Source organism: Idiotropiscis lumnitzeri, chromosome 11, assembly GCF_059441095.1.
Source record: "Idiotropiscis lumnitzeri isolate Australia: NSW breed Sydney's pygmy pipehorse chromosome 11, RoL_Ilum_1.0, whole genome shotgun sequence".
Classification (NCBI taxonomy): Eukaryota; Metazoa; Chordata; class Actinopteri; order Syngnathiformes; family Syngnathidae; genus Idiotropiscis; species Idiotropiscis lumnitzeri.
This window is the reverse complement of record NC_142401.1, coordinates 3,265,337-3,285,200: the sequence shown is the minus strand read 5'-3', so window position 1 is coordinate 3,285,200 and position 19,864 is coordinate 3,265,337. Positions and strand designations below refer to the sequence as shown.

General features: G+C 39.7%; 4 protein-coding genes and 1 long non-coding RNA gene across 6 annotated transcripts; 4 read left to right on the top strand and 1 right to left on the bottom strand.

Annotated features, from left to right (window-relative positions):
* The first annotated feature begins 2,726 nt into the window (after positions 1 to 2,726).
* opn1sw2 (opsin 1 (cone pigments), short-wave-sensitive 2) lies at positions 2,727 to 4,713 on the top strand. The gene is made up of 5 exons (XM_088307956.1): positions 2,727 to 3,303; positions 3,565 to 3,733; positions 3,826 to 3,991; positions 4,105 to 4,344; positions 4,477 to 4,713. Exons 1-5 carry the CDS (start codon positions 2,925 to 2,927, stop codon positions 4,579 to 4,581), a joined length of 1,059 nt encoding a protein of 352 aa, XP_088164082.1. The 5' UTR covers positions 2,727 to 2,924; the 3' UTR covers positions 4,582 to 4,713.
* Positions 4,714 to 6,136: 1,423 nt separating this feature from the next.
* Positions 6,137 to 9,654, top strand: LOC148326769 (blue-sensitive opsin-like). The gene is made up of 5 exons (XM_088307957.1): positions 6,137 to 6,604; positions 8,073 to 8,241; positions 8,357 to 8,522; positions 8,623 to 8,862; positions 9,063 to 9,654. Exons 1-5 carry the CDS (start codon positions 6,226 to 6,228, stop codon positions 9,165 to 9,167), a joined length of 1,059 nt encoding a protein of 352 aa, XP_088164083.1. The 5' UTR covers positions 6,137 to 6,225; the 3' UTR covers positions 9,168 to 9,654.
* Positions 8,901 to 10,573, bottom strand: LOC148326768 (uncharacterized). The gene is made up of 2 exons (XR_015845731.1): positions 10,487 to 10,573; positions 8,901 to 9,193 (listed from the first exon to the last, which is right to left on the bottom strand). It is a non-coding gene; the product is annotated as an uncharacterized LOC148326768 (long non-coding RNA).
* A 2,572-nt stretch (positions 10,574 to 13,145) lies between these two features.
* Positions 13,146 to 15,303, top strand: LOC148326767 (red-sensitive opsin). The gene is made up of 6 exons (XM_088308321.1): positions 13,146 to 13,313; positions 13,894 to 14,190; positions 14,278 to 14,446; positions 14,507 to 14,672; positions 14,756 to 14,995; positions 15,069 to 15,303. Exons 1-6 carry the CDS (start codon positions 13,214 to 13,216, stop codon positions 15,165 to 15,167), a joined length of 1,071 nt encoding a protein of 356 aa, XP_088164447.1. The 5' UTR covers positions 13,146 to 13,213; the 3' UTR covers positions 15,168 to 15,303.
* A 639-nt stretch (positions 15,304 to 15,942) lies between these two features.
* gnl3l (G protein nucleolar 3 like) lies at positions 15,943 to 19,827 on the top strand. 2 transcript variants are annotated; one of them, XM_088309142.1, is made up of 15 exons: positions 15,943 to 16,052; positions 16,150 to 16,193; positions 16,416 to 16,523; positions 16,601 to 16,717; positions 16,790 to 16,873; positions 16,996 to 17,131; positions 17,230 to 17,333; positions 17,522 to 17,666; positions 17,839 to 17,926; positions 18,285 to 18,462; positions 18,546 to 18,688; positions 18,762 to 18,898; positions 19,098 to 19,264; positions 19,399 to 19,573; positions 19,651 to 19,827. In XM_088309142.1, exons 1-15 carry the CDS (start codon positions 16,040 to 16,042, stop codon positions 19,716 to 19,718), a joined length of 1,707 nt encoding a protein of 568 aa, XP_088165268.1. In that variant the 5' UTR covers positions 15,943 to 16,039; the 3' UTR covers positions 19,719 to 19,827. The 2 variants fall into 2 exon arrangements, with proteins under 2 accessions (XP_088165268.1, XP_088165269.1); XM_088309143.1 differs by having other exon boundaries at positions 15,985 to 16,067.
* Positions 19,828 to 19,864: the final 37 nt, after the last annotated feature.

The following is a 19,864-nucleotide window of genomic DNA, read 5'->3' as shown; positions in this document are numbered from 1 at the left end:
CATGATAAAGTCTTACACCTGAGGTGAAACCATAGATATTTAAACTTCACAAATCTATGCTCTCAACTTGATCAATACTGTGTTGAAGGCACAATCTGCAATAGCGCGTCAGTAGGTCTGGTCAACTTGAAAGATTGTGTTCAACAGCACCAAAACTATCAATAAACTACAGAAAACGCACATGTCGCGATTTGCAGTCAATATTTGCAATATGCTTTTTGTCCGTTAGATGTCAGGCTTTCCTCTGTACCGTATATGAATACTATTCGGTACATTCAGTTGGCACATTTTCAATAGCTCGGTAGTGCTTTGTTGATGACCTATTTTTGCATCATCCTATTAATATTAATACGCCTATTTATGCACTCCACTTCTATTGGAAAACAGAGGTACATTCATTTCCTATGTAATTTGTTGGTGGTTGAGTTTTTTTTTGTGAGGCTTTTGAAATCTATGTATTTCATGATTGAATACTCTAAATAGTCTTTAAACATTTTGTTAACGGTTAGGGCCATCATAAATATTTTTTTAAATGTTTACTTTTATACTTTAGTGAACAAAACAATGACATCTATAGCAGTTTCCAGTCTGTTTTAAGAGGAAATGGTGAAATACTATAAAAAAAATGTTTCAAGGTATTGCTTTGATTATCAATTTCTTTTGGGTCACAAATGAGAGATAACCAATTTCTACATCCTGTCGTTTCAGGTGTTCATACAAGCATGAGCGACGACAGGGCGTGTGCAAGCGGGTTTAACAGGTCAGTAGGGCTCAGAGGAACACCTTGATCTTATGCACTGCCTTGAGCTGCCTGTAATGGTTTATATACAGTAAGCGCATTAGGGAGCAACCATGAAATCAACTTTGAAACCCTAAAGAGCTCATGATGTATAAGCCACCAAGCGTAAGAAGACTGCTAAGAACCTTCCACCCAGACAGGAAGGCAGGGGACATCCTGATTGCGCTCAGATTACGTGCCGTAGAATGGAAACAAAAACTTTCACATTTTTCTTTGTATAATGAAGAAAAAAAAGAGATGAAGGAGAAAGGAGCATCATGTGTTCTGAGATGTAAATAAAAGGTCACAAGAAACTGCTTCTTGAGGATACCACATCGACCAATTCGATGGCCTGGAACAGTGGGCTGACCTAGCGACGGCCGTCCGGACCTGACAAAAAACTGTGAAAATACTTAATAGTGGATCACTCGGCTCACTCATAAATTACAACGCTAGTTCTACTAACTAATGTGAATTGAAGGGCGCATTAATCATCCAAATTTGGATCACTCTTGCTTCGCTGCTCTTGACTGGTCATGTCTCCCGATGCATACCGTCACATAATCGCTAATACGAACAGAAGACAATAGATTATAGGATTCCTCGGTTGCGGTGCAGAATTCTAAAATTACGTGTGTTGGCGTAAAAAAGGAGCGTGACTTCATTTCCGTGCCAGCGCTAGGTTAGCCTAGCATATTTGCGGCTGTTTGGGCGTGGTTGTCAATTTGGAAGGAAGATTCAGCGCTCCGCAGATCCATTTCATTTGTAAATATGAAACCATTGTTGGGACAATCCCTCAGAAATCAATTTCTTGAACAAATTGTAATAATTTTCACGTGCCAATGCTGTGCACAAACTCCAGCGGGTCTAATTTTTCTTTCCGCATATCAAGCGGCAACGTCTCAGATGTGCGCTCCATACCGCGATAATTTGATGAAAATTAGGGATGAAAACAATAAATTGCATCCCACAATGGCACGTGGAGGCACAAAAGCCCCGTTACACCCGTTGTCACCAATCTGGCAAAAATAATCAATGAAATAAAAACTCCACCCATGTGTGTAGTTAGACGGCACTTTGCTAGCCAAAACAGGGCCCTTGGCGTATTATCAAACCGACGTTAGCTCTCATTTGTGACCCAAAATAAATTGATAATCAAACAAAGGATTCCTAGGAATTAAATTACTGGGAGGTTTATCGATTCCCATTTCTAAATGTATTTTTGTTTCCATTTATTCTTACTTTTGTTTGGATGCTGATCATCATTGCACCAATTACCTTTTAGACATCTCCACAATGGCGTTTGCAATGTCTTGAACGTTCATTAAACCCACAATGGCGGCAAAATGCCAAAGACGCAACACAAATCTCAAGTTAAACCAGCAGAGTGGATTACACAGGACTGCAGTGAGGCAGATTAGAAGATTTGATGCAGTTGCAAACCAGATTAGCAGGTAAAGACCAGATCTGTGCTTCCTTAGGAAAGTGGGATTAACCCGTTTAAAGTCATTTGCTCTTGAGAACCAGAGTTCATGTTTATCTGCCATAAGACGGTGGACATAATTTGGAGTTGAGATAAATGCTCGGGAAGTTGGGAACGTGCTTCTTGGTTGGAGTGCACTGTAACTTTATAAGGAAAAAATATTGGGTCGTTTTTAAAAAAACAAATGATATTTAAAGAATGTTCAAACGCGATATTTAAACAATAAGACCTTTGAGGCGCCAGAAATCGTCAGCCAGCTTTCCAGTGACGTTGTCTTTGACTTCAGCCACTCACCAAAATGTAGTCCGAGTGCTGTTTAACCTATTTGGCAGCACAAGCAAAACAGGAACCACTAAATGAATTACGCCAATCAACGCAAACATAAATCATTTAGTCAATTATAGAAGTCATTTATCCTTTAATGGGGCTAAGTGGTTTCCTTTGCCCTTTGTATAAATGTACCACCACGACGGAGCGAGTAAGACATTTTGGACGCTGGTGTGGCAGCATTCTTTCACTTGAATTTTTAAGGCTTGAAATCCATTCCGCTTTGATCTATTTGGATTTATTTGCCGCATGTGATTAGCTGAAGCACATCATAAGCAAGACAGCGTCGAGGTGTTTAGTTTCGGTGAGATAAAAAAAAAAAAAAAATCCGGTAAAATGAGGGGGCATCGAAGCAACGAGCTGCCAGAAGATTTCTGGATACCCGTTCCTCTGGACACCAACAACATCACGTTGCTTAGTCCGTTCCTGGTTCCTCAGGACCATCTGGGGACTACAGTCACCTTTTATGGCATGGCGGCTTTCATGTTCTTCCTTTTTGTGGTGGGAACGTTCATCAACGTGCTCACCATCGCTTGCACCATCCAATACAAGAAGCTCCGGTCCCACCTGAACTACATCCTGGTGAACTTGGCCGTTTCGAACCTTCTTGTGTCATGTGTGGGCTCGTCGACCGCCTTCTGCAGTTTTTCGGCAAGATATTTCATCCTCGGACCGTTGGCGTGCAAGATCGAAGGATTCATGGTGACGCTTGGCGGTGAGCTGAAAGCTGCGTTTTAAAACGGGGGTGGGCCGCTAACCTTGCATGATTTAGATGTTTCGCTCCCCCGACGAACTTGTTTCGTGCTTATCAGAGTTTGCTGATCATTTAAATCTGGTGTGTTGGAGGCGGAAAACATCCAAAACATGCTGGATGGCGGCCCCTGATTTAAAAAACACACATAAACCTATTTGATTGTCAATGCTTTGAAAAAACATCAACGAGCCTTTTTATTTATTTATTTTTTTGTCCTTTTAGGCATGGTAAGTCTGTGGTCTCTTGCTGTGATCGCCTTCGAACGATGGCTGGTCATTTGCAAGCCTCTCGGCAACTTTGTATTCAAACCGGACCACGCGATAGCGTGCTGCGTGTTCACTTGGGTGTTTGCAACGATTGCCTCGGCGCCACCACTTTTCGGATGGAGTAGGTCAGTGTCGACGCCGCTTCACACTTTGTGCCATTGCACCAAACAAAAGTAGAGGGAGATTGTGAGTGTCTACTTTTTTCTTTTTTTTCCAGATATATTCCGGAAGGTCTGCAGTGCTCCTGTGGGCCCGATTGGTACACCACAAATAATAAATACAACAACGAATCTTATGTGATGTTCCTCTTTGGCTTCTGCTTTGCTGTCCCCCTCGCCACCATTATCTTCTGCTACGGTCAGCTGCTCATTACAATGAAAATGGTAAGACGAATCGCAAAGCCTATTCATTTCCAAGCCTTTCATGTTTTTCGTGATGACTCCGGGTTTGGCTTGAAAGCGCTCAGGATATGTTTGACCTCTTTCCGCACATGCAGGCAGCAAAAGCGCAGGCTGAGTCGGCCTCCACTCAGAAAGCTGAGAGGGAAGTGACCAGGATGGTGGTCATCATGGTGATGGGCTTCCTGGTGTGCTGGCTACCATATGCGTCCTTTGCTCTTTGGATTGTCTTTAATCGTGGCCAGACCTTTGACCTGCGAATGGCCACCATACCGTCTTGCTTTTCAAAGAGCTCAGCAGTCTACAACCCGATCATCTACGTGGTCTTTAACAAACAGGTCCGTATGATTTGATCTTGTGATGTTATAAATTGCATGGAACAATGATGCTAAACGATATGAACTGATTGTTAAAGAGAGACGAGTCGGTGAGTGATGATTTGACTCGTATTTTTCTTGTCTTCATCACAGTTCCGGTCGTGCATGATGCAGATGCTGGGAATGGGTAGTGGTGAAGATGAGACATCATCATCAACAACTTCAGTGACTGAAGTCTCTAAAGTGGGACCTGCTTAGATGTTGGACTTGTTCTTGTTTGAATGCCACTAACGAGTCAGTCAGTTGTAAATAACATAAATGCATGTTTTCGCAATATTCAAAAAAAGGAACAAAAAAAAACCACTATAATAAAGTGATCTGCTTTTACAACTTTTGTGATCATGATATGTCTTTGAATCTTATTTTATTTCTTACATTTTGTAAAGTCTATTAAAACAGAGAGGGACTCAGTTGAAAGAAACGCATTTCACCGTATTCTGGTCCTGATGGGGGCGGCACGGTGGATGCCTCAAAGTTCAGAGGTGCAGGGTTCGATTGCCTTCCAGCTTTTCTGCGTAGAGTTTGCATGTTCTCCCTGTGCCTGTGTGGGTTTTCTCCGGGTACTCCGGTTTCCTCCCACACTGTAAAAAATGGGGAGTGATATTTACTTGAAAAATCCAAGTAAATTCTTTTCGAAGTACATTTTGCAGAGTTTTTGAGTTCATTAAATTTAAAAAGCCACTCCACTGTATGTTTTTGCACTCACATTTCATACTCAACGGAGATCAATACGGGAGAGAATCGAACCGCAAGGTTGGAAGACGGCCACTCTACACCCGAGCTGCGCCACTGCCGTGGTCTGCCAGTATATTATGCGTGTCAGGTGAAAACCTCAGAATCCTACCAAAGCGCATTTTTGACCTCCTTTTGGAGACGCCGCAATTTAATCACCCCATGTTGCCGAGCCATATCTCAAGTGTAGAGCAGCCGTTGCCAAATCTGGAACTTTCTGGTTCCATCCTCAATCACATTGAGTAACCCTTTTGTATGAAATGCCTTTTGTGAAAAAAATAAAAGCTCACTTCCCTTGAGTGGCTTTTTAAAAAAAAAATTAAATACACCAATGAAATTTACTCAAAAACACTTCTTGTAAAATTGACTTAGAATGTCTGAGTGAAGAAAATTTTTCTTGATTTTTTTTCTAGTAAATATCACTCCCACTCATTTTTTACAGTGCACATTCCATTAACATGCATGGCTGCCCGTGACCCTTGAGAAACGGCTCAAATAATGGAATGAGTGGTCATGATGCAATGAAATGAAATGGAGTCGCTGGGCTGCTAAGGAGGATGGTCTGCTTTAAAAGCCCGAACAACCAGAATTCCCTGTAACTGAAAACAGCTTACGACTTTGTTTGTGATGTCATGAAGTAGTACTTAAAATCTGGAAATATTCCAAGCACAAATACAGACATACCCCTTTCTTCAAACAAATTCAAGTAGATTTAGAAATAAATTACGACATTTCATACGAGATAAATGAGTGTTACGCGACAAAAGTCTAAATCTACAATTCTAATGAATTCTCCCCACAGGTAAAAAGCTCATTCTTGACAGTCAGAAGAAGGCAAGACGCGTGTGTGTGTGAACGACAATTCATGCACACCTGTGCATGTCGTGTGTTCTTTTTGTTTGGCTTAAAACAAATCTTTAAATCCATCCCTTAAGCCAATTAAGTGAAGCCTATAAGTAACATTCAAAGTTCCTACAAATACGGCTTTCGGTCACAATTACAGAGATATACAGACGTGAGCGGATCTGCACTTGAAGAAAAATTATTATCCTTCTATTCACTTTTTTCTCCCCAAATATTTTGCTCACAAAATAAAAACTCTTGAGAAAAATGAGAATAAATCCACCCATGGAGCTGCCAGATGACTTTTGGATCCCCGTTCCTTTGGACACCAACAACATCACTTTATTCAACCCATTCCTGGTTCCGCAAGATCACCTAGGGAGCACGGCGATTTTTTATTCCATGTCAGCATTCATGTTCTTCATCTTTGTCACTGGCACAGCAGTCAATACCGCCACTATCGCATGCACTGTACAATACAAGAAGCTCCGATCTCACCTGAACTACATCCTCGTAAACTTAGCTGTGGCCAACCTCCTTGTCGCCTGTGTGGGCTCCTTCACCTGCTTTTACTGCTTTGCCTTCCGATACATGATTTTGGGACCGCTTGCGTGCAAGATTGAAGGATTTACTGCAACTCTTGGGGGTAAGAAATATCAACAGACAATTGCCTACACAAACAGCGACGTTGCCATGGAAACGGTGATCAATTGATGAAATTGTCATTTAATTCAGTGGTTTTCAAAAGGTTTCAGGGTTGTTTGTGTTTGGGCGTAAATTGAGATTCGGTCTCTTTTCACCATATACCTCATGAAATCTGCAGAAAGTCTCTTTACAATTGAATGAATATATAGGAAAAGCGAATAAAGAAATTAAAGAGAAAAAAATGAGATGTTAAAAATTCTCTGTCGCCCCATCCTAAAATGTTAACTGTCAGGTTTAAAATGTCCTGACGCTTTTTTAGACTGAATTAGCTTTTTTCTAAAGGTGGCATAAACCCAGACCAAACCAGTTGGAGTTTTGTTTTACTGCAGCCCTTCTTTAGCTTCCTTAGACATTTGTGTCCAATTCTTAAACAAAAATATTTATTTGGCTCTTTCAGTGATTATGTTTTTTAAGTGCAGGTAATATCAATGAAGACATTCCACTAATTGAGAAACAATAATAATAGCAAGTACAACAATATGATGGCAACAGAACAATGTATGCACTTAAATTTAGATTATTATAAAAACACAGATTAACTGCCTTTTACAGCTGCACTATAATATGAACATGACACTTTTATAAGAAATACATTTGGGGTTGGACTATGAATAATAATTGAAGCACACTCTGGGTGAGCGACTGGGTAAAGTATAATAAGAATAATAATAATAATATGAAGATAAAGATTAATGTGAATAACTGTTCAATTTACAAAGATTATTACAGATTTCCAGAATGGCTTTTCCCATTGAAAAAAAGAAAAGTGATGAAGAGTTTATTTCAGATCTCTTTTCATTAATTCTCAATAACCTCATTAGTACACTTTCCATGCTAACCTCAATTTTTCATTTTTTTTGGATGATTAGAAAAAAAATCTTGTTTCAATAATTACTGTTTGTAGATTATGTTGTAATTAGGAAATACAAATTTTAAATGAAAAATTTAAAAGGTCATTAAAGTTATATCATTTGAGTTGAAAAATGATCACCGCCAACTGATGTTAGCCGTTTCAATCAACTGCTAAATCTCTAGATAAGTGGTAAGTAAAATATTGTTGACAGCATGCAGAAAATCAAAATATTACTAAAATTAGCCCCGCTGCTGTCATTTTTGCTCATCTTTTTGTGGAAAAACAGTTGCTGGAGGGGTCTGAAATATTGCTAAATATAGCAAAAATGTTGCTAAACTGGCAAGACTGTACAAGTACTCGCGTCCACATAAAATAAAAGTGACACTTTCAAAAATAAGATCTTCACACATTCTACTCTTGTCTTCGACTTGATGGTCACTCTGAGGGCCGTCAGAGACTGCGGGCGGGCCAAATGTGGCCCGGGTCTGATTTAGAACATTTCGAGTGGAACTGATGGTCTTTTCTTCTCCCCACCCCCAATTGTTTCTTCTTCCAGGTATGGTTAGCCTCTGGTCGCTTGCAGTGGTAGCTTTTGAAAGGTGGCTGGTGGTGTGCAAACCTCTTGGAAACTTTGTCTTCAAACCCAATCATGCTCTAGCTTGCTGTGCAGCAACTTGGGTTTTTGCTCTGATTGCTGCCGTGCCGCCGCTGTTTGGCTGGAGTCGGTAAGTACGTACGTGAGAGCAGACACCAAAATTATATTATTGGCATCAGATGCTATCTGGGTGGTAAACATTGTTTTTCAGACACTCAGACAATGTAATGTTTGTTTTTCTTCAGGTATATCCCGGAGGGAATGCAGTGCTCTTGCGGTCCAGATTGGTACACGTCCAACAACAAGTTTAACAACGAGTCCTATGTGATGTTCCTCTTCTGCTTCTGTTTCGCAGTACCATTCGCCGTGATTATTTTCTGCTACTCGCAGCTACTTTTTGTGCTGAAAGCCGTAAGTTACGATTGACTTAGTTTCCTAACAACCTTTGTAAAAAAAAAAAAATAAATAAAATCCATCAGTGCCAGCAAGTCTATTGCCTCCTATCGAACAGGCCGCAAAAGCCCAGGCTGAGTCGGCTTCTACCCAGAAAGCAGAGAGAGAGGTGACCAGGATGGTTGTTGTCATGGTTCTGGGCTTCCTGGTGTGCTGGATGCCGTATGCCTCCTTTGCCGTTTGGGTCGTCAACAACCGCGGGCAAACTTTTGACCTGAGGCTGGCCACCATCCCCTCCTGTCTTTCCAAAGCATCCACCGTCTACAACCCTTTTATCTACATCTTTCTCAACAAACAGGTTATTCGCATGTCACTTAAACATACAGAGAAAAGAAATAAAAATAAAAATGTTTTATTCTATTTGAAGAATGAAAAATAATGTACACGTGACACTGTGTTGTAGAAGATATGAGTGTGGGAAAGAAATGAGGCATATTTAGAATATAGAGCAAAACGACTTCCACCAAGCAATCTCCTGACGTTCCTTCTCTCTTTCAGTTCCGCTCATGCATGAAGGCGATGCTGGGGATGAGTGGAGGCGATGATGATGAAACATCAACCAGTCAGTCAACCACTGAAGTCTCCAAAGTTGGACCGGCCTAAACTTTTCAATGCTCATCGAGGATCACCTGCGCAGTATAAACAACATTGAATGTGATATATCATGGTACTTTGTAAAAAAAAAACAACCAAAAAAAAAAAGCAATTAAAAAAACTATTTAAAAACACTTTAGGTTTAGAATTTTGCTGATTCTTCAGTTTCTTAAAATATTTAAAGAAGCGATTTTTGTTGACAAAGAAATAGTGATGAACAGAACCACTGGCATTCTAACACATTGGTAAATACTGATAGACATCATTTTCACAAGAAAACATAATTGTGAAAAACTAGTAAAGTATAAATAAAAAGATGGTATTAACTTAACTTAGCTAGTAAGTGCATTTGGATAGACAAAAAAATGCATAGGCTTCAGTAAATTCAGGTGTACATACTTTATTGTTCATACAGAAAATTCTGTATATTTCAATGTGGAAAAAATCCTAGCGATAAAATACAATTAAAACCTACTGCAACTAAATAAAAATGTTGTTGGCATACTAAGTTTGCTCTTTTTTTTGTTACAGTAACTCCATGTGCAGAAACATGCAGCATTAGCAGACATGTGCCTCTTGGGGGCGCTGTATTTATTATCTGCACAAGGAATTCCCATCTTCTGCACGGGCAAAAATCATCGTAGAACTTTGGCAGAAATGCAGAACTGACATCAACGAGCAACGAAGCCTTTGATGATTTTCAGAATTATGTTTTAAATGATTCTGACCTGTTGCAAACAACCCCAAATCAAGATCAGCGTTTTCATACGAGAATTACCAACACAGAGATACACGTTTACTTACCTGCCTGGCTCCTTCAAAAACAAAAGGATGAAGAAGAACAATATGGTTATGACAGAGTCTTAAATGACATGTAAAAAAAAAAAATACATTTCGCACTTGGAGGTTTTTACTATGACCCGATGTCAAATGAACATGTGACCTCATGAAAGGTGGCTACAGTTCAGTTCACATCAGTGTAAAAAAAAAAAAACAAATAATAACAATAATAATAACAACAGTACGGTTCCAACTCATGAATCAATATATTGAAGAATACTGAAGAATCTCAACTCTTGTTGGAAATCGAGAACAAATCTGAGTTCTGCTAGTAGTGAACTTTTACTGAATGGGAATAGTTCAGAACTAGCGGAATTCCAGACTTGCCCTCGAAACGTCAGAGTTCAGCTGTCAACTCATGTTTGGATAGAATTCAGCAAAAAATATTAGCATAAAAAATAAAACAAAAAAAACTCATGCAGTTAGTTATGCAAATGTGAGATAGAAATTAGCAAAAAAAAATTAAAAAAGGACCAAAAAGTTCAAACCAGCTGCAATGCATCCATCTTGTCGCTGCACGCAAAGTCCTCCCCGGTCAATAGGCAGCAACAAATATGCAAGGCATCTACCTGTCCAAGAAGTGAACATCTGAAAAACACATCCAGTCATTAACGGATTAATGAACCATGCCAGCAGTTGTGGTTAACCTCTGATTTAATCTGTCATTCCGGAGAGATTAAATTGTCACACCTAATTAAAACTTTGTTAATCTGTTCTGTGGAGAGACCTGAGTTGTCCGTATAATCTGTTTTTGTCCGTTTGGCCAAAGCAGGTGCATTTCACTAGGTCACCCAGATTTTTTCCAAGACAACCAAGATGAAGCTGTTAATTTCACATTTGCTTTAGGGTGCAACTCTTCACTCAACTTTGCCTGTGTGCTCCAGATATAAATCACAGAACTCGGCTGTCTGGTGGCAACAGGCCGACGTAGCGGTTAGGACATGTGCCTCGCAGTTGAGAGGTTCTGGGTTTGAATCTCTTAATGTGGTTGATGGCATTAAAGATGATGTCGGGTCTTTCATTGAAGTTTTCCAAATGTTTCAGTCAGTCAAATGTCATTGCTTTCGTTCTTCGACCTGATTCATTTCTATGACTTTGTACAACAGTAATTTCTTTCTTCTTCAGGCAATCCCAAATGGTTGATTTTCAATTGCCTCTCAACTTTACAATCGCTTGTTTTTTGTTTTTTTTTGTTTTGTTTTTGTTTCAACGCTCTCTGAATATGTTGTCCGCGCAGGCAAAGGCGCACTCACAACAGTGTAATTGAGGCGTAAATCCCTCCAAAATGTTAATTTAAAATTAATAAAAATATATATTTTTTAAAAAGTCACCCTCTAGTTGCCGTTTTTTTTCACTTTTCCGGGAGGGTCTGATTCCCATTAACCGCGAAAAACCAAAGATTACCGTAATAGGACACAGTCCTGACCAACCAAACACACCCGTTAGTCACATGATCCATTGTTCAAATCCATCCATCATGAAAATGGGTGGATTTAAACAAAGCATGACAACTCCAGTGGTGTATTTGATTCACATTTTGAAATTATGATGTAGATATCTCTCTCTCACTCACCCCCTTTCTACCTTAAAAACATATCTTGTGTCATTGCCTTTGGAGGAGAATATATATATTATTTAAAATAAACATAGAACATTTTCAAATGTGTAAATATTCAATTTTATTTAAAAGGTGAATCAATGCAGCGACGACTCCTACAGACTGATTAGATGTTCAAAAACAGCTTGTCAAAGATTTAAGACTCGGTAGGTACTGACCCAGAAAGAAGCAACGTATCATCCATCCGGCTCGATTCGGATTTAAGCCTATTGCTGCATTAAAGGAACGTGGGAAATCTGACTTATCCCACTCGGATTGTCCCAGTTCCGACCTCAACGCGTTTGAAGCAGCTCTAATAATGGAATACATTCATAATGCAAATTTCTCCGACGAGGTACATTCATATATAGGACACCAAACGTGTTCACCTTTTGGCTTCCGCGAAATAAATCGTGATGTGTTAATCACCTTTACTGTGCCCTTTCCATGAGGACGATGACGTGAGCGTTTAGGATCAAAAGGCTGTTGAACCATTCTGCTCCGAGGTGAACTCTCTTTACACGGAGATTATTCGGTGGGTGTCTACCTTGCATCACATGTCAACAACTACAGCGTTCACTTTAATACAGTGGCCTAATTGTGAGTTTATCATTTTGTAATGCCGTCAGAATGAGCAACGTGTGTGTATCCCACAGTACTGTACATCCTAAAAAGTAGTGAACAACCGATGCTCACAAAAGAAGCAATGCATCCCATGATACAGAGCTGAGGTTTCCCTTTCCTTTACCTAAATGAATGCTTAACTCAGGTGAGGGCAAACTACGGCCCGGGGGCCACATGTGGCCCGTTAAACGTTTTAATCCGGCCCGCTGAACTTGAAAAAAATTAAATAAATAAACCTTGTTAATGTTTTATCTTCTAAATATTGAGGTTTGATGCACGTCTGTGATTTTTTAAAAATAATTTCAGTAATATTGTTTTAATATCGATAGTGTGATCATGTAGGGCACTATCATCATGATATGACATGTTCATCGCAAACATATTTTTTTTTTTGCGAGCCATGTATTCTCTGTCTGGAAATGTATTTCGACTGAATGTAAGCCTTCTAGGGAACATTTAGTTCAGACTTCAGTTTTTGCACACCTCAGAGAAGCAGGTCACGCGCATGCAGGCATGAACAAATGGTGCTGAAGACGGGGTTTTGTGTGTGTGTGTGCGTTTGTGTGTGTGTAGCAGTGCCCTGCTTCACGTCAGCTAAACAGTAATCACAGTGCAGTATCTCTACTTTTCATTTATTTTGGTTTGAAGCAGGACTTAAACCTTGAGCCAAAGTCCAAGTTCGTACGGTTGTGCTACTGCCACGCCAAATTTGTTTTATTCGTACTGAGCTCGCCAATTAATCCGCATCTTCAGTCAGTGGACGGAAATCTACTTTCCAACAAGGTTATTATGGCATTTGCTATGTTAACCCAATTACTGGTGGTTTTAATTACAGTTGCAGCTCATTGGCTTGTGGATTGCTGCAAAGCGCCACCCAACGCCTATAATTTGATTTTGACTTAATCCTATCAGAGTTCTCTGAAGCAAAAGTATAAAAGCTAAAGACACGTGCAAGTGGCGAGAAAGGGCGCCGGAGTTCCTCGTTCAAATCATAATGGCACAGCCCTGGGATAAACCGGTCTTTGCTGCCAGGCGATACCAAGAGACGACCAGGGAATCTGCATTTGCGTATACAAACAGCAATAACACCCGAGGTACGGTATTACATTCGTCTTAGTTCTCATTCATTCTGTACGCCGTTGAGTTTTGTGTATGGAATATGAAGAGAGGAGACCCCACAGTCTTGTGTCTAAAAATTGTTGTATACTTTTTTGGTCTCTTGAATAAACCCTAGATTACTCATAAAAGGAGACTGCAGTGTTTTAGATATATTTATTAATTATTAGATCTATTATATTACAGATGTTTTGTTTCACAGCAGTTTGACTTATATATTTTTTTTAATTGGGGTTCAGGAATTCACAACGTAAAAGATGTTTTTTTTGTTTGTTTTTTTTTTAATTCAGCATAGTTGTTGTCAGACTTGCCTTTCTATATTAAATAGCCACTTACAAGGACTGCTCCAGAATTTTTGACCGATAGATAGTGGGGCTCGGAAAATAATTTATCAATCTATGTTAGAATATCAAATCAAATGCTGGCAGGGCTTAAATGGGCTACGCAGATTTCTGTAGCCGCCTCCTAGAGCTGGTGTTGCGCCATCCGTGACCACTGAACCTATTTTCATAAATAAATGCATAAAATTATCATTCCATATCTTTCTTTATCCCACAGATCCTTTCGAAGGTCCCAATTACCACATTGCCCCTCGCTGGGTTTACAATGTCGCAACATGCTGGATGTTTTTCGTGGTTATTGCATCAGTATTCACCAACGGTCTCGTCTTGGTGGCAACAGCAAAATTCAAGAAACTCCGTCACCCCCTCAACTGGATTCTGGTCAATCTTGCCATAGCTGATCTGGGAGAAACCGTTTTCGCCAGCACGATCAGTGTTTGTAATCAGTGTTTTGGTTACTTTATCCTTGGACACCCAATGTGCATATTTGAGGGCTACACTGTCTCCGTTTGTGGTGAGTGGCCTCCAAAGGAATCTGATAGCACAAGTAAATCTCCTTTGTCCTATTTTTGCTTTATTGAGGATCCTGCTTCTTCCATAGGTATCACTGCTCTCTGGTCTCTGACGATCATCTCCTGGGAGCGATGGATAGTTGTATGCAAACCATTTGGAAACATTAAATTTGATGCCAAGTGGGCAACGGGCGGAATTGTGTTCTCCTGGATCTGGTCCGCCATATGGTGTGCTCCCCCGATCTTTGGATGGAGCAGGTATAATATTCTCATCACTGTGCTTTGATTTATCAGAAACCAATAATTGTGTTGTATCAGGTACTGGCCTCACGGATTAAAGACATCCTGCGGACCTGATGTATTCAGCGGAAGTGAAGACCCTGGTGTTCAGTCCTACATGATTGTTCTTATGATTACATGTTGCTTAATCCCACTGGGGATCATTATACTGTGCTACTTTGCAGTGTGGTGGGCTATCCGAACTGTAAGTTTGAGAAATCTGCCGCATAATGCTTTACGTCCTAGTTCCCCATCCTGAGTTAAAGAGTATCCACTCGTTTGCCGCAGGTTGCCTTGCAGCAGAAGGAATCCGAGTCCACACAGAAAGCAGAGAGAGAAGTATCCAGGATGGTTGTCGTCATGATCGTGGCGTACATTTTCTGCTGGGGACCGTACACTTTTTTTGCCTGCTTTGCTGCAGCAAATCCTGGATATGCTTTCCATCCGCTCGCGGCAGCAATGCCTGCATACTTTGCCAAGAGCGCAACAATCTACAACCCAATCATCTATGTCTTCATGAATCGACAGGTAATGGTCAACCGATTACGGATTCAAAATTAATATTTTATTTGACGCATAATTTTTTGTTCTCTTTCGTCAGTTTCGCACATGCATCATGCAGCTCTTTGGCAAACAAGTTGATGATGGCTCAGAAGTATCTACGTCAAAGACAGAAGTCTCCTCTGTGGCTCCAGCTTAAAGTGCTTAGCTACTGAAGATGTGGCAACCATCACACTTTGTACACTCATATTTATTGTTTATTTTTATGAATGTTTTTCTAGCATATCTAGCTTTCTGGCAAATGAGAAATAAAACAAAAAAATGCAGGCATTCAATCCATTATTATGTTTCTTTTATCATAAAGTTTGCTTATTTTCATATATATGCACACCCCCCCCACACACACCCCCACACCCCCCCCCACACACACACGCACACACATATATACAAAAAGTGAATGTTTGCATTGTTGATACCTGTTCTTCAGAACATCAGCAACAGCTTTCCCATTTTGTGTACAAAATAAAAATCCTGAAGACAAATAATTTCCAAAGATCGATTTAGTGAGGTCACTCAGGCCACATGGAAAACAAAATAAAATTTCCTTTTCAGTCAAAACAACCAAAATAGGAATATTTTTTAAAAATAAACAAATTTACCTTCTGTCATAAATTAAATATAGTTGAATAAAACAAAACATGAACTCATCTAAAACTCTTCCCCACCCGCAGTCACGCTGAAATGTTCCAACGGGATTTGAAAAAGACAAAAATTCTGAGAAATCATGGAAGTGAATTTCGAAAATTTGGCGCTCTATAAATGTTATTGCCCGAACTAACTACAATGAAATTGCATGTACAATACAGAACATTGCTTTAATTTGTAATTCTAACATCCCACTGACTTTTGATGATTTTGTATATATAACTTCTTGACTCAATATCTCATCTTCAAAATATGTCCCATGTGGAGGCCATGGCTGTTTTATTTTGAAATTCCGGAAGTTACGCACGGACTATTGCGCATGCGCACATCTTTGTCTCTCACACGTGAACTCGGTGCGGCGGAGCTATGTCTAAATCAAGTGCGTAGCATTTTGGTCTGGACTTTTGTCTTTTAAAAATCAACTCTAAACAATTTCAAGTGCATATAGTTATATATATATGATTTGTATTTTACAGAGCAAAAACGAGCTAAACGCCTAGCTCTTTTGGGGAAGCGAAAGGTACGTGTTTTCTTGACTTTTTACTCTAGCCTACCTTTCACAGTTAACTCTTCGGTTCTACGCGTGAGGCTCACTCAGTCCAAAACAAAGTCCAAGATTGGTTAGAGGCAGGCGTATTTAATGATGCACCTCCATATTGTAGACTTCCATAGGCTGTGAAAGTAACGACGCGACAGAGTCGGAAAATTCTAATCACATAATTGATATATCCCCTGTATGCAGAATAAAGATGGGAAAAATACTGATGCTTCGGAGTCCACAAGTTCTAAGGAGCAGTCATCTGTGAAACAAGGCAGGGGCCGAAAGCCAGAAGAAGTCAGACAGCAAAGGGTAAAGCTTTCACCTTCACTCAGTTATGAGGCTAAAGTGACATGATGTTGTACCTTTCTTTTACTCTACCAACTAAGCTTCAAGAGCTCCAAGAAAAGCAAAAGATCTCCAGAGAACAACAGCTGATGAAGAGGAGGAATTTGCAAAGCTTTCAAAATGACATTCTTCAGAGGCAGAGAGAGTTTGAGAAGAGGGTAAGTACAAGTGCCGTTTCTGGGACACAGACCACCATTTTTAAAATATTGTAACTGTGCGTTTGTTCGCAGGAAACAGAGATTCAGAGTTTGGAAAAACATGTGCACTTTGAAAATGAGAATTCCAGAAAAGCATATTACAGAGAATTTAAAAAGGTCACTTTGCATCTTGCATTCTCGCTTGCTTCGTACACAGCTGTGATGCTGAGCTTTTATAATAATCTAATGTTTAAATTGCTGGATTGATTCACACCCATCTTATAATTCTTGTCATGAAGGTTGTGGAGGCTGCAGACGTGATTTTAGAAGTTTTGGATGCACGTGACCCACTGGGATGCCGATGCCCTCAGGTTGAGCAGGCAGTCATTCAAAGTGGAACAAACAAAAAGATTGTCTTGGTGCTAAATAAAATTGGTAAGTTCAATTCAACACATTTAGAGAATTTTCTTTTTCAGATCTTTAAATTGGGGAACAACTGCTTGGACTTGTCTGACATTTTATTCCAATTCTAGATTTAGTCTCAAAGGAAATTGTGGAGAAGTGGATTAAATATCTGCGGAATGAGTTTCCAACAGTGGCTTTCAAGGCATCTACTCAACAGCAGTCCAAAAACCTGGTACCTGTCACAAATTTCCCCACATATCTTTTTTTCTACAACCATCGAGTGTTTTTTTTCAACATTCATTCGGAAATCCATGAAATTGCAAAAGTGTTCATACTTTTTCTTGCCACCGTGTATGTCTTTTATGAGTGTTGCACGGTATGTGTATGAATGACACTAGTTTTGCCTCTTGTCTTTGACAGAAACGCAGTAATGTATCAGTGACTCAAGCTACCACAGAGCTTCTCAACAGCAGCGCTTGTATAGGTGCCGATTGCTTGATGAAGCTACTCGGGAACTACTGCCGCAACATTGACATAAAGACGGCCATCACTGTAGGTGTTGTAGGTAAGCACACACGGCAGCAGCCTGACAGTTTCACATGTTCCATTCCTGCATTTTACACTGTTGTTACGTTTTATGCAAAACATTTTTTTTTTTTTCGTAGTGAAGAAAATCACCATAGTCACACCGTTTCTCTAGTTACAATTTGAATCGCAGTGTGGCTTCTGTTTTTCAGGTTTTCCAAATGTGGGGAAGAGCAGTTTGATCAACAGTTTAAAACGGGCAAGAGCTTGTAATGTTGGAGCAACTCCTGGTGTCACCAAGTGAGAAATTCTGTCGAGGATGTTTGATTGATTAGGCCTTTATTATAAATAAATAATAACGAACAAGGAAATCTAATGGCTGCAAGGTGATGGTATGATTCCCTTGAACGAAAATATTATGGTTTTATGATATTTCGGTTACAGCTCTAAAATTTATCATTTGAAAATGTTTACTCAAAACGCAGAATATTATTTTTTTAATACAGTTTTTCATACAGTTCTCGATGTTACATAGTAACATTTTTCTTAAAATCAAAATGTAGTTCAACAGCAAAAGTACTTAATTGTCAGTAAATTTGTATCAACTTGTCTGCTCTAGGTTTTTTTTTTTTTTTTAATGACTTTCCTTCACTTTTAGGTGCCTTCAAGAAGTGCACTTGGACAAACACATTAAGCTTCTTGATTGTCCCGGCATCGTCATGGCAACGTCAACAAGTGACGCTGCAATGATTCTCCGGAATTGTGTGAAAATTGAACAGTTGGTTGATCCAGTTCCTCCTGTTGAAGCCATCCTCCGACGTTGCAACAAGGCACAAGTATGTTGTTTGCTTTCTTAAGTTGTATAAAACCTTGTTAAAGCCGTGACACAGTCCTTGCATCCATTTCCATGGTCGTGCAGATCCTCCAGCACTACGGAGTATCAGACTTTCACACAGCTCTGGAATTCTTGGCCTTGCTTGCACGACGTCAGGGCAAATTAAGAAAAGGCGGGCTTCCTGACATTGACAAAGCAGCAAAAAGCGTATTAATGGACTGGACAGGGTGAGTCAAATGTTTGATTTTAGAGGCCGAAAAAATGTTGGGCCACATAATTGTTCATTAAAGTGTTCTTCAGGGGAAGGATCAGCTATTTCACTCATCCCCCCGAGACACACACACTTCCTACGCATGTCAGTGCTGAAATTGTGACAGAGATGGGGAAAGCTTTTGACTGGGATGAACTTGAAAAAGGAAATCTGGAAGTTCTTGCAGGTAATAAGCTCTAGTTACACTAATCTTATTGTGCAATTTTCCCTGGTAATTTAGGCAAAGGATTTCACTAAAAATAATGCGCTTACAGTACTTGCATATTAAATTAGCAGTGGCACTTTCACGAATGTTGTTTAGTTTGTGTATGGATGGACTGAAAAGATGCAGTAGTGCAAGCTTGATGTACTATGTCATGTTTCAGATCCATCCTGTTCTGATATTCAAATGGGTTTCTGCATGGAAACCATGGGAATGACAAATGGCCACCAAGCACACGCTCCCTTTCACCACGAAATGGAAGAAGAGTCAGTCCATGAGCCAGAATTTAGAAATGAGGTTGAATCAATGGAGGATGATCAAGATCCAGAGGTGTGAAGAAAAGTAATCCTTTGTCGTGAGAGAAATAACAGACTTGTCAAATTCTATGTGTGTGGTTTAACAATTACTTAATGGTCTATCTTGCCATAATGAACCAAATCAAATGTATTTTATCTATCTAACAGTTTGGACCAATGACAGTGGAGATAAAATCTCAGAAGTTTAAGAATGTCTTGCCTGGAACTGATCCTGCATCCAAGCTTCCAGATTTGAAAGATATTGTGAATGTAGATCCTTTACAACAAGGCCAGGCACTCCTGGCTGCCGGGAAGAAGCGGAAGAAACAACAAAAAAGAGCAGGTTTGAGTCTTAACTTTAATTATCTTATTGTCATTACCTGTGCTTCTAATTTGATCTCTTTTCTTTTTCTTTTACAGACAAGCTTGCTACCAAACTATCAGACACCTTAACAGCTGCAATGGATTTCTCATTTTGTGACAGCTGATTAAAGAAAGAATACAAAAAGATTGTTGGTCTATGCTTTGCCTTTCTTCTTTTCTAAGTTTTGGTGTGGTCTTTGCCATTCACAAAATGCATTAAATGTGTTGGATCAGTTTGAGGATAAATCATTTAGTACACGTTTGTCAAACT